This window comes from Xiphophorus maculatus, chromosome 20, assembly GCF_002775205.1.
Source record: "Xiphophorus maculatus strain JP 163 A chromosome 20, X_maculatus-5.0-male, whole genome shotgun sequence".
Classification (NCBI taxonomy): domain Eukaryota; kingdom Metazoa; phylum Chordata; class Actinopteri; order Cyprinodontiformes; family Poeciliidae; genus Xiphophorus; species Xiphophorus maculatus.
In genome coordinates this window covers 17,010,737-17,025,338 of record NC_036462.1, presented here as the reverse complement: position 1 = coordinate 17,025,338, position 14,602 = coordinate 17,010,737, and the positions used below count along the sequence as shown (strand labels likewise).

At 37.3% G+C, this 14,602-nt stretch overlaps 1 protein-coding gene across 1 annotated transcript in view; it reads right to left on the bottom strand.

Moving 5' to 3' along the window:
• ptprg (protein tyrosine phosphatase, receptor type G) overlaps positions 1-14,602 on the bottom strand; it is a 155,439-nt gene that overhangs the window by 35,899 nt on the left and 104,938 nt on the right. The window contains exons 5-7 of the mRNA XM_005810433.2: positions 11,228-11,323; positions 3,678-3,744; positions 557-714 (exon numbers count right to left, since the gene is read on the bottom strand). Coding sequence (XP_005810490.1) covers positions 557-714; positions 3,678-3,744; positions 11,228-11,323 — 321 coding nt within the window. The remainder of the gene's footprint in view (positions 1-556; positions 715-3,677; positions 3,745-11,227; positions 11,324-14,602) is intronic.

Genomic DNA, 14,602 nt, shown 5'->3' with positions numbered 1-14,602 from the left:
ATGTCATACCTGAGTGAAACATGCAACAATTTTCTCCGTACAAGAGATAATCTAAATCTGGTATTAACAAATGAGGATTTTCTGCTGAGTATTAAATACTGTATATTGCAGTAGGCATGTGAATATTTATATTTTTAATAACTTTATAAACTATTTTATTTAGATCTTTTTTGTATTGTGTGAATTGCATCAGTTGTTACCAAAATCTGGTTTAAATTGCATGTGCATACATTACAGTGAAAAACCAATACTGTGTGCTCAATACTTATTTTCCCTGCTATATAAGAGTAGGTGCTGTCAAAAGTCAGTAATTGGCTCAACCGTCCTGTTTAATCATGCGCTGCATAGGCAGTCATGGTTTTATATGCAAAGAAGCTGGAGAGAAATGTGCAAAAGGGACTAAGGAGGTGAGGCACATGAGGGAAAATTGCTTGAGCGTTCACAGTGGTGGACTGCAACTGATCCACAAATGGGATCTTAGTGTGTGAGGCGAATACAGCAGTCAAGGTCTGTGGGCGGGGGTGTGTGTGTGTGTGTGTGAGTGGACTTAACACACCTGTGAGTGGGACAGATACACGGGCCTGGAGAAGATGATCCACTCCACTACTTTGCTGCAGGGCGGAGTGGTCAAAGAGCCAGTGTATCGGTAATAACTGTCCACCGACGAAGGCAGCAGATCCCTCAAGATGAATGACCTCAGGTTGGTCTCCTTTTCTGGGTGAGGCATGGGATTAAAATTTGTTAGTACACAGATCTTTAAAGCTTGGTGTTCTGCACATGGCACCATTTCACCCTCCTTGTGGCATTTTTACAGCTTTCCTGAAACCTCCTCTCATGGAAGGGCAGTAGTTAAAAGCCTCAGTACTTGTTATCACCCAGGCCAGATCTTTGTAGTGAGATGGGCTGAGAGAGGCGCAAAAGCAGGGAAGTCTGATAAGATGGCCAACCCTGACAGCTGATCTGTGGCTGGGTGGCAGTGCGCTCTGCTCCATGTAACAACTGTGGCTAGGCCACAGGGATTAAGACAGATCATTATGATTAGCAGATTTGTTCTGTTGTGTGATTAAAACCTGGCAAAGCTGAGCAGAAAAATACAAACAAACAAACAAAAAAAAACATATAGAGGATGATGTCTTTATCTCCTGTAAATATGCTGTGTGGGTTATGGAAGTTGGTTTGTTTTTTCCTAGAATTATGATGACAGGATCCTAAACAAAGCTGAATTTACATCAAATCCAATCTCTCACTGCCTATGGCCTTATCTTTAAAGAAACAGAGATTCAGGGTGTGGTTTGCATTCAAACAACAAACGCACAGGAAGCTTCGCCCCTTTGCCTCATCTGTACTCTGAGTCAAACTCAGTATGCACAGCCTTTCTTCTCTCTGTCTTCAGACAGTGTACGTGCCCTATCGCTCCTGGGCCGTCGAGATGCTGATGGATGGATGACTGTGGGATAACGAGCTAGTGGAAAAGCAACCATCCTAACAGGGGAGAAGGCGAAGAGCATTTAGCAGCTAGCAGGAAGGGAGTCCAAAAAGCTGCAGCATCCATGCCAAGCTCTTTGTCAGCTGGGGAAATGGGATTCTGTGGTGCTAGAACAAACATCTGTGTATATGCACAGCCACAGACTCGTGCCAGGCAGGCTTTGGCTCAGGAGGTAGAGCAGGTTGTCCACCAATATTCAGGGCTCACTTCTCAGTCTCTGACCCCTCCAAATAGCATTATGTCCCTGAGCAAGAAAATGAACCCAAAGACGCTCCTAAAGGCACAAGCCCTTTACAGACAGGCAGTTATTATATATCTGTAAATGGAAAAATTTAAATATAAAATCCTTTCAATGATAGAAAGAGTGGGAAAATGGAATGAAAGTAGAGGTAATTTTTAAGAAGTATGCTTGGAGACTATTTTCATATGATATAACTTGTCTGTTACATGTTGTATTTATGCCATGTTAATGACCTAAAATAGTACATTCCATAATGGCTTATTTAGTTCTATCTTCCTATGAAGAGAAACCCAACAACGTTGAGCAGCTAATCAATCACTACATCATACTTTACATTATTATTTTAAATATTTCTGTAAATACAGTGATACTTTTACTCAGTGTTATATATTGTTAAATTTGACCAGTTCATATCTAATTCATAATTTAGATATGTAAACCACTGTTCCACATTGAATGTGTTGCTCAAAAAAAGTAAATGTGGGAGCAACATCTCTCTCTTAGTAAGGCAACTGCAGCTGGTAAGCTGCCTGAGAGAGACATTTGTGACAAGGAGTTGTCCTACCCAAGCAGATAGTTCATCTACTGTACCAACTAATATCACTGTGCTTTTCTTGTGTTATTTTACACAGAGCAGAATTAAAAAAGGTGTAATTTACAGACAATAAGCCCTTAAAAACTGTCAGCATTTATATAATTTCAGCAGCTGTTGGAATAATTGCCTTTTTTTGGTCAAATAAAAGCAGTTCGATAGAGTTATCGATTTTTGTGTTAATGGTATTTTCACTTATAGTTACCACAGTCATGTTCCACCCCATACTTATTACAATACAAAAGAGGGCCTTAAGTTTTCTTTATTGCGTTTCCGTCAATTTGAAGTGACCTATTTTATTTTCCTGGGGCTAAAAAACATGTGGTGATAGTCTCTAGAGATGAGAGGCATTTAACCAAGAATATTTTTTTTATATCAAGTAGCACACATGTTCCTGCAAGTCCAACACCAAATGTCCATCTCCTTTCAAATTTTAATCAAAATCAGCTGCGTGAAGCCGCTATGAGAGTAAAAAATAAAATAAAATAAAATTGCAATACGCTTCCAAACATCATCTTGTGAGTGTACAGTAATGCTTGCAAAATCACTGCCACCATCAGGTTTTAAAACATTGAGCCTCAATCTGCAGTAAATATGCATAGAGTGATTTCAGCCCAGCAGCAGTAACTTTATGGAACGAGCAATGTCATTAAGACTCGTGCCACAGCACATAACAAAGAACATTAATAGTTAAAAGCGAGTATGAGGCTTTGCAATTGCCACAGTCCATGAGAGGATATAAAAGATAGAAACTGGAGGTGGGAAGGGTCTAAATGAGGTTCAGATGTAATTAATAGTTCTGTGTTTATGAGTGAAACACTGTGGAGGTCTCCTCCTGCAGAGTTTTCCTACCAAGGGATAAGCAGTATCTTGCAAATTTATTCTGCTTTTGAAGTTACACTATTTTCACTATTTTTTTTTTGGTGGTAAGGCTAATTTAGAAAACATATATTTTCTAATATATACAGTATATGTACGTGTAGGCGTGTGTGTGAGACATCATATTTAAGCAGCTGAATCTGAGAACATCAGTATTTGTTTGCAGTACGGATGTCAGAATCCGTACTGCCAGAAAAATGTACCTCTTGGATCACCCACTGTCAAGTACGAAGCAATGTCAAAGGGATTTTGTAAGGGTCAATTGCTTTTTGAAAATCCCACACAAATTTAATTCCTACTGTAATGCTTTGTGATAAGGAGATTTGGGTATGAGGCATGACAACATATAAAAAAATAAATACAAATATTTCAGAGAAGCAAAGAACAATCCTTTTTCCAAATATTAATCTACCTTCACGGATATACTGTTGTTTTTACATTAAGCTAACTTTGCATGACGGTACTTTTTCATTACTTACCATGGTGCACCACTCCTTTCAATCCCTGGATGATTGGGTCCACAGCTGGGTTGTCTTTTTGCCCAAGCTGCAGCAAATGTCCAAAGACAAAAGGGGATTATGGAAAAGGATTAGGAGAATTGTACAGCAATTTAAACAAAGAACTAAAATGACAATCAACATGAACAAAACACAGGGAGAAGGCATAAGAGCAACATATAAAACGTATTGTAACCAAGCTGCTCTTAATACCATCTAGTAACATTATTGTGTGTATATTGGTCCTGTAATACATTTTTGTTTAGAATTGGTTTAATAGAGAGCTGCTACTGCAAAATAAAAATTGTCTTAAAGTACTATTTTATTAATCATAGCCATGACTGTACTGAATATAAAAGTGTCCTTTTACTTGTACGTATAAACATTCAGGTCCTAAACTGAGGTGCAACCAGCTTCTGTGTGTAAGACGAAACCCGTCATCTTATGAAACGCCACAGCTTGGAGTCTCACTTCAAGTCTGCTTATGAACTCTTTTAGGAGCATCCCTGTACAGTTTAACAGTAACAGCAAAAACCAAACTTTTTAGTCAACAGCTACTTTTTGGCCAGCACTCCAACAGTTGATTATTTGTGATTGTCAACTGTTGGCCAAAATCCATAGATTATAGTCATTTATCAGATGATAGATAGATAAGGTATATTTTTCTATAATAAACACCAATCAAGCGTAACATTATGACCGCCTGCTTTATAATGTGTTGCTCTATTTTCTGTCAAAATAGCTCTGGACTCCAGAAGGCTCCATTAGGATCTGTAGGCAGGATGTTAGCAGCTTTAAGTCCTGTAAGTTGTGAAGTAAGGTCTCCATGCAACATGCCACATTTAACAGATGTTCAGCAGGTGTCGTTATCCATTCCTGTCTTCACGTTTTACATTTATATCAGACAGTTACTCTTACTGGAATATGAGAAATAATGTGCTTATTAAACTATTCCTGAGTCATTTTTTTGCTTTGCAGAAGGACACACAAAAAGGCCACGACCACCAGGGAATACTGCATCCATTAAAAAGTTGTACAAGATCTGCAACAAAACTTAGGTAGATGATATGAGTGTTTCCAAACAGAACATTACCCAAAGCTTCAAACTGCTTCTGCTGGCTTGGCTTTTTCATATGCTGGTATCATGTGTTCCCCAGCTATGCACATCCATGAACCAGACCAGCCCACTTTCTTCCATTCCACCGTAGTCCAGATCAAAAGTCCATGTGTCCATTTTTGATGTACGTTTACCACTGCAGACTGGGAACACCTCATAACAGATGCAGTTCTTAAAAGTCTCCGACCCCATTGTCTAGCCATCCCAATTTAACCCTTCCTAAACTTGCTCAAACTTTGAACCCTCCAAATTTTTTCTTGCTCCTAACACACCAATTTTGTGAACAAAACATTTGCTTGCTACTTAATGTACTATAGACATTAAGATGTGCAATGATGATGGAATAATCTATAGGCTAAGGTTTCTGTTATGCCTTATTTGTGATAGCTCACAATATTATCTATCCAACTGATAAGATAAGATAAGATAAGATAAGATAAATCTTTGTCATTGTCATTGTCTCAAGAACAACAAAATTATTAGTCGTTTGCTTTTGCTGGAGAGATAATCATTTTAACAACCACAAAGCTTAGCTACAAATTATGCATTCATGTCTTGTTTCTTTAAAATGACTGAGAATCTGTGCTGTGTCATCTGCTGTTAGTGTGTGGTTTCTGGCAACAGCATCTAAAACTGAAGTTTGCAATGGTAACAGACTGTAGTGGGTCTCCTCGCAGTGAGAAGTGTAAGTTTTGCAAACAGCAGCAGCCGTGCAGGCAGGCAGTCTGTCCAGACCATAAGTGTTTGGATAGTTACACACTTTTTGTACTTCGGATGATACACTTCAGTAAACTCAGCCCAAAATACATAATGAATAAGACATTATCGCACAAAGTCTTGGATTAGTTTTACTGATATATCAAAAGAACTTTGTGAAAGACCTACCTCTTAGCACACTACTTAAAATGCAAGTGTAATAATTTATATTAATGTAATATTTAAAGTGAGAACATTCATGTTTTGTACGTCTGCTCTCTAAGTTTCTCCAAGTTTCACTTTTTTCCAATGAAAGCACTTCACATCCTCAGATGGTCTCTGTCAGCATGATCTATTGGGGTGGTATTTTGTGAGGAACCATTGCAGTGATGTAAAATTTACAGGTTAAGCAAGTGGAAAACGTGCTTGAACAGGTGTGAGACAGCAATAGAGCTACAGAAGATTTCATGATGTAACAAAACACAAAATGAAGAAATAATGAAAACAGCAGTACAATATGTGTTTGCTGAAGTACAAGTTGTTCCAGATATAACACTATAAAAAGTCTTTTGTTTTATGTTGAAACAGTAGAGCCTAAATTATAAACAAAAAGTATCTATTTTCTGGTTGTTTCAAATTGATAAATACTTCTTGTGCATTTGGGCTATGACTGCATAGTACTACAAAAAAGTACACAATATTGGAACTTTGCAGCAGAGAAATTATGACAAATATCCAGATCCCCTTGTTTGTGCAGTTATAAAATTTCATGTATTTTATTGGGATTTGATATGACAAATCAAGACAAAATAGTGTATATATAAAATACTGTGAGATGAAATCTAGTCTGTCATTTAAAGTGACCAATCAGTGAAGAAAAGCAATATAAAGTCTGCAAGAGGCCCATTGTAACTCTGGAGAAGCTCCAGAGTTACAATTGGTTACACAGATAAATCTGTTGTCAGGATAATCATGAGTTGTGGACTTCACAAATATGACCTTCATCGAAAAATAGCCTGAGGAAGGCCCATAATGAAAGAAAGTCAGAAAAAAATCCAGTGTATGTTTACCACAAGCCACAGAGGAACACCAAACTCACCAAAGGATGTCATATGGTCAAAGTTCAAGTTTTGGGCCCATTTTGTAAAACACTGTTGTGTAACTAACACAACACATCACCTTGAAAACACCCCACTGAGACACAGTTACATGGTGGCAGCATCATATTATAGAGATGCTTTTATTCAGGAGGAACAGGGAAGCTGGTTAGAAAAATAGCAAGAGAAATAGAACTAAATACAAGGTAATCCTGGAAGAAACCTGTAAGAGACTGTCAGAGATACTTTACATCTGAGTCAAAGGTTCCCCTTCCAGCAAGACAACCCTAAAGTCCATAAAGCCCATAAAGCCAGAGCTACTACTGACTGGTATGGATCAATGCATATTGAAATGTTACAACAGAGTAGTCCATGTAAAAACCTGACAAGGTTCCTTCTAGTTTGTGCTGCTCAATCACATGAAGCCCTTCACAAACACTGAGGTTGGTGGTCGCAGCAGTACAAAATGTATCACAAGAGTTACAAATACTTCTGCAATACTCATCGAACCACATTAACGTCCATCTCAGTGTTCTCTCCGTGGTGTGGTTCGCTGTATATAACTGCTCTCACACATACACCACACATCCCTTAATGTAACAGCAACTGAACGTGTCAGTATCACGCATGAATTCCCACACTTCTTCTGAACATTTTGTGAAATTGTGTGGTAGAAAAACGTGACTAGTTCAGAGCTAGTAACACTTATCGCTTTCAACATAACAGGAGTCTGAGCTGCAGCCCCAACATTAACAGACTTGCACACAGAGCAGCGACTGTTTGATCTGATTTCTGATCGGCAGTTGAGAAGAATCCGACAGATGAGTTATTAAATAATGAAATAGCATTGCTATCCAAACTGTCCTCTCCTATTGGATAACCAAGGATAATTAGCAGCAGCCAAAACGTGTAGAAAATATATTTTTTAGCTTTTAATCCACAACAGGATGCATAAAAAAAATAATCACAATGTCCTTGTAATTCTACAATGTGTAGTAATGGTGAATAATGATGTAAAGATTTTTTTCAACATGGTACATATTCTGGGATAAATAAACCTTTACTAGATGGAAAGCTTTTTCACCTTCAACAAGAAATGTGTCAGGAAAATTAACAGCAAAGACACCAAAGTGTGAACAAGCTTAGATTTGATGAACTGATGTATCGATTAAAGATTCATGATTCTTCCAAAAGATTTCCAAGAATCTCTTTAAATTTTATGAAGTAAAAACTTTTAATCTCACAGCGTGTTCAGGTCTCTAATGATCATGCAATCCCTTAGGAAGATTCCTTTCTAATCTGTTCAACTTATCCTTAATTGTTGGGAGTGACAAGGATATTTTTTTACCCAATAAATATCTCCAATGTCCTACTTAAGAGACAAGATTGGACAAAACACTGTTGGGACATGGGGACCATTTCCCCCACCGTTACGCAACATTAATTCAGGTCAGTCTGAGGAGAATAATTGTGTGGGACTGAATGCTGAATGTGGATAATATGCACACCTTAGAGGCCTTTAATAGGCCTTTTGGGAGCCCAGCAAGAACTCTCGTCATTGATTAGAAATGGTAAATCTGAGCCAATGTGTGTGTGCCTGCTTAAAAAAAATCCCTCGCACTGTAAACTGCTATTCAGCGGATTGTGTATGGTGGTGCTAATTGCAGTAAGCAATAGGGCTGTCAGGACTCAGTGGAGGCATTTAGGTCCTCGCACACACGCGGTTCATCACTGTCTGAGAACAGACCTACATTACGAAACACCTGTGTCCCCATTCCAGCCTCCATCCAGCAGATTTCTGACCCTTACCGGTATACTATTAGGCTGAATGGTGGGATGCATTGATCACCTGCCAATACTTGTAAAGGAAATGCTAATAGAAATTAGTGTAACACAGAAGAAGGCTCACAAGTTGTGAGTACAGCTTCTAAGAGTTCAAACAATCCCAGCGGTGCTTTTACACTAACCAATAATGTGGACCGATCTTACTAATCAAGACTGAATGTGTCTAGAGTGCCAGGGGACAATTTGTGCTATCTACTAAGCTATTTTTCAAATACCAAGTATGAACTGAGGGTTGAATTGATTTCTGCAACTAGGAAGTGAAAGATAATTTAGATCACAAATCTACGAATAATTTAATGATCTCAAAGATGTCGTTTATTTCCCCGTTATTGAAATAACATGAAAATAGCTTTACATTCAAATGTTATAGTGGTAGCTAGATATTATATAAGTAAAGTTTAGTTAAAAAGCTACAAAAAAAAATCAATTTCTAGTCTTAAGTTAGCATAAACCAAGATTAGCTGGAGCCAGAAGCAGAGACTAAAACCTAGACTGGTACAAGTCAATAACAAAGCAGACTTGTACAGTCTTAAAAAAATTATAATCTCAAGAAGTGGTTTAAGGGAAATATTTTATTTAAGAAGCTTTAAATTGTTGTAAGTTGAAAATGTGTTTTTCACTGGAAGATCATTACTAGCCTACCTTTACTTCCTGTGAAAATCCTTCTTTCAAGGATGGGGAACTGAGCCCACGACTCAGACTCAAGTAAAATTTATTTATGGTTTATAACTAGCTGTGTCATAATGCTCACAATAATGAACACAGTGATGTTTCTCGAACTGAACTCTGCATTAAATGATTTTGGGTTGTTTAAAAATATATATTTTCTCACTTTTAAGCTAGTAAGATTACAAAGTTACCTTTTATTTTGTGAAAAACGATTTATGAAATGGTTTTCCTGTCAACAAATATAATTTTTTGACAGAGAAATAATTTTAATGTATAGCCTACAAAAATTCAGTAGCATAGGCAGATTAGATGGCACGGAGCTGATGTACAAATGTTAATATCAGTTGTTAGAGACTTAAGACTTGACTTGAGGCAATAGCTTGCAACTTTGCTTGAAAAAAAGAAACAAACGCATCTGGTTTTTGTGTAAACAACCAATTAATGCAATCCTACTGAAGGTCTAAAGGCACAAAAGTTGATTTAGGATGATGGCCGTCTGCTTTGGTCTGGACATCTTTCAGGAAAATAACTGTGCATAACCTTTTAAAAGAACCGCAGCTAATTTTTTATTAAATATTCATTTAAATGTTATTGATTTCACTCCCTTAACTCTATACATCAGATTTTATTCTGAAGTTTCTAGTTCTAAACTCCCATTATGCAGATACAGGTGTTTTATAAGCTTCTGGATAAGGACATTTTCCATAAGTGCTCCAAGCAACTAGAGGCAGAGCTGTTACAAAGAAGTTATCCTCAAGAGTGGAGCAATTCCACTGAGAAAACTGAACTGTGGGTAGGAAAATGAACCCTTTATGCATGAGGATGTTTTAACATATTGCACAGTGCCGCTGCGTAGACCACACTTGCACTAGCTGAATGCTAATGTCTGCGTGCAATATTTGGTGAGTTCTTGAAGATGTATATATGTCCCAGACGTGACTACTCAGCTTGCCTGAATGCTGAAATTTGCTAATTAGTATGAAGCACAATTAACCGAAATGTTAGCAATTTACCCTCAAGGAGAAACAAAATTTGACCCAAGCAAAGAAATTGTGGAACTTGTGAAAGTCATTTTAGAATTTTGTATTGGCAAAAGTATCTATACCCCTCTAACCTTTTTACATGTTGACATATTACAACTCCAAACTTTAATATAATTTGTTGACATTACATGTGACAGACCAACACAATTACTGTATGGTTTAGATATGAAAGGAAAAACAATGGGCTTTTTTTCTTGTTCTTTTTTAAATAAATCAAGGAAATCAAATTTGTTTTATGGGTATTTGTACTGCGTCCCTTTACTCTGAAACCAGTAAATACCATACAGCTCAACAAACTGCCTGCAGGAGTCACTTAGTTAGAAAATAGAGCCCACCTGTGTGTAGTTTGATCTCAGTATAAATAAATACAGCTGCTCCTTTCAAGGCCTCGGAAGTTTGTTAGAGATTATAAGTGAACATATAGCATCGTGCAGAACAAGGAACAAAGCGGGAAGGTGAGAAATGAAGCTGTGGTGATGTTTAAATCAGGGTTAGGTTATAAAAAAACATCCTAAGGAGAGCAATAATCACAGAGACAGCTGTGAGATCCGAGGTACCTCTGAAGGAGCTGCAGAGATCCACAACTCAGCTAGAATAATCTTTTAACAACACAAGCAGTGAACTCCAAAAATCTGGATTTTAAAGAAACTATCAAGATCAAAGCTATACCTAAATAAAGTAATAAAAAGCACAACTTAACCCTCTTTGGGATGCATAGCAAAAATATAGAGAAAAAGACCAAAATTGAACACTCTGGCCAACATAAAAAAAAACTTTAAATGTGTGATGGAAAATAACACTGAGTACAATATTCCCAACAATAAGATAAGATGTTGGTAACATAACTGTCCTTTCACTGGACAACACCACTCCACTTTGTGTTGATCTATCACATAAAATTACAATAAAATATTTTTGATTTTCTTGTTGTAACATGACGACGTAAAAAAAAAGTCGAATTCCTTTGCAGAGCAATGCGGTGATGCAGCTTATACCAACAGACGTATGCCTCTCTATATTCTCAGTTTGTAAGCAAACTATAGATCTTTCGCTTAGATACTTTACCTCAAAGAAGACAGCCATGGCGGCGATGATGCGTCTTTCCTTCATGGCCGCGTTGAGGCTGTCAAAGTCGTCTGAATTGTAAAGGTAGATCTGCATCTGGGATGGGGAAACAGAGCAAAGACAGCTTTAGGAGTGGACAAGGAGAAGGAGGAGTCCTCTCATCAATCACCTTGGACGCACTGCTGAGAAGCTGATGAAAAGCTGTTTTGAGGGGCAGAAAAGAGGGAGTATTTATCACTCCTATAAATCTCTCATAATCTGTGTCAGTCTTTTTTTGTGTGCGCGCTGCCACTCCGGGAGGCTGCCAAAGAAATACAGCATCCCATTTCTTAGGGCGACCGTTCTCACAGACACAGCAACGAGGCAAGAGGAACAAGTGGGGGGAATGCCCCCACCCCCTTCTTGTGCAAAGATCTAACAGAATGATACGCCTCTAATCATGACTCCCAATTACCTTAAATCACCCACAACATTGCTTCTGATTTCACAACAAAGCTTGAGGATAATTTAAAACACATCATACACAGAATATATCACATACCTGTCATGGTACTAGCTTTATTCCCAGCAAAAAAAGGAATAAAAAATAAATAATCCCACTTCTTTCATTTCAAGGCAGTCATGTTATGGTGGCACTGATCAAAATCAGCAAATGATTCTAAAAGTAGCAATTGGAGCTGTCAATCATCTCACTGTCAGGCCTCTGTAAATTGAAAAAAATCCTTTCATGTCACTGAACCAAGTTAATTGGCAATAAGAAAAAAAGGACCTAGATGTTGATTTAATTAAAGGCTGGGGTGTCCCTTTTTCTCCCTTTTCAAAGGAAAATCACGGGGCACGGACAGCCACAATTGACTGTGCTGACAACAAAGTTAAAATAAATAAGTAAATAAGCATATAATCAAGGATACATCCCATTTACACAAACTCTTCAGGCCCGAACCAGGTTCAAAATGACTCAATCCAAATAATTTCAGTTAATCAGCTTCCTTCAGAGTTCCTTTAACTGCGGCCTTTAATGGAACTAATTTGTTGTCTGAGAACTCAGCAAGAAAGAGGAATGGCCATTCATCACCCTTCAAATGTTATTAACTACATTACCCCATTAGGGCTGCCCCCCTTAGGCTTCATTTACTCACCGAGAATGGCTCATGTGACCCGTTCTTGTTAACAACACACTTTATAAAACCTGCATTTCAATTATCCACTTCCATAGGAGTCAATAAAGGAATCCTGTATCACTTGATTACTCATTTTCTTAATGTATGTTTGGAGAGAGCTGACAAACCCTCAGCGCTGGAGCCGAAGATAAAAATGTTGATTTAAATAAGAACAGACAGGTGGTCTGACAAATCTTTGAGCCCTCTGAAAAGCGCAGGAACGTGCTGTTCACATCTCCAGAATCGCTCTTTAATCTCAAGTCGGTTTATACCATCCAGTTTTTTTTCTCGCTCTTCATTTCCAGCACAAAGTGAGCGCAAAAACAAAAAAACCTTAAAGCCACTGTGCATTTCCATGTCCCATTTAAACAGCAAAGGTGAAAAACAAAGTCAGGTTTGGCATGATTTCCCAAGACAACAAAATGTAGAGCAAAGTCTGAAAAAAACTACGAAAATATAAGTTTCAGCACACAGAGATGTTATATCAGGGAAAGGCAAATGTATTTCTCCTTCACCACTGAGTCACCAAAGAATTTCATTGTTAACGGATATATGTTCACACACAATTATCTGTCTTCATTGTTTTACCAAGTACCTCCAAGAGTATGAGCAAGAAGAGGTGAAGTTAAAAGTCACTTTAGTATGACTGAACAAACATAAAACATGAATTCTGAGAATAGATTACAGATTGAACTTCATAGGAATTTGAAACAAGTTTGTTGGAGAAAAAATATGAAGAGTTTACTGAACAGAAATAACTTGAAGACATTGTATTCAATATCTTCAACATGTTTCTATTGTAATAGTCAGTGTTAATATTTAACTTTTTAACCATAAAGACAGACCGACTTCTTTAGATCCTTCTATGAAAACCTAATTTTATGTATTTCTAAGAATTATTTTATGAACCATGAATGTGCATTGTTTATTTATTTAACAACAATATTCATGCTTGGGAAGAGCAGTATTACAAGTTGGGTGATTCAGACAACGATGCACACATCTGCTTTTAAATCACTCATCAGTCTTTCTAAAAGATATACTTAGAATTTTTCAACAGAAATTTACAGTATTGTGTATTGTGTACAGTATCCTTTTTTGCAGATATTTTTGCCACTAATAAATAGAAATAGTCTGGTCTTCAAGGGTGTCAAAAAAAAAAGATTTAGAAAAAGTTTTGCTTTCAAAACTATTAAAATTGTTCATTGTGGAACAGTTTAAAGTCCTTTTAATGAGATGCCAGAGAAAATGGCAGAGTTTTCTCAGTAGGGATGGAGCAAACGGTGCGTTTTATTTGTCCAGACAAGTTGAAAGCTAAATGGCTTCTTATGTTGGAATCTTGACTTGGAAAGGTCCCCAAATAGTCCCAAGGTCAACATTAGAGCTGCACAAATGTATTGCTTTTGGAAAATCACTGTAAGCAATATACATTTAGGAAGATCTGTCTGGACCACAATTAGTGCTAGCTTTATATTTAAGTATTACACATTCAGGTTCTCTATTTCTGTAATATACTTTGTGAAACTCTCTGTCACACCATAATGTTTTAGAAGCACTTTTAATATAAATTTTCTATGTTCTCAGTAGCTGGACATACTTTTTAATATCAAGGAACAATGTTTTCCTGGAACACAAAGAAGAAATACACTTTTTACTTATTTATCTACTGCAAGTTATTGCATTTTTTCCCAATACTGAACTTAACATAGTGACACACATCATCCGGTACAACCAACTATTTGAGACTATAGTCACTGTTTTGAGCAAAATGCTATGCTATTGGCTTGTGTTGCAAAATACTAATAGTTATCATCATAAGAATAACCAAGCCTAGCTGGTTACAGTATTTGTAACTAGTACACGCTCACCTTGGGTAAGTTCCAGTTTTTCCCTTCCTCACCTCCGAAAAAGGACAAATTGAAGGTTTGTAAATATTCTAGTTGTAGAAGCTTGCCACCCATCATTCTTATTAGGAAAAAACAAAATAAAAAGATGTAGGCATGGAATGGTTACTGCTTTTGAAACTCTCGACATTTTCACTAGTGAGATGCTAGAGAGTGCAAGAGTGATGACTTGTCTCTGGTTGTAAGGAGCATAAGGCAGCTTGCTGAAAGAAGACTTTTACACTTTTCCCTCACTTAAAACAAAGACAAGTTGGGTTGTTGGAAATACAGTATTCCCAGTCACAAATATATATCCAGCTACATAAAGATCT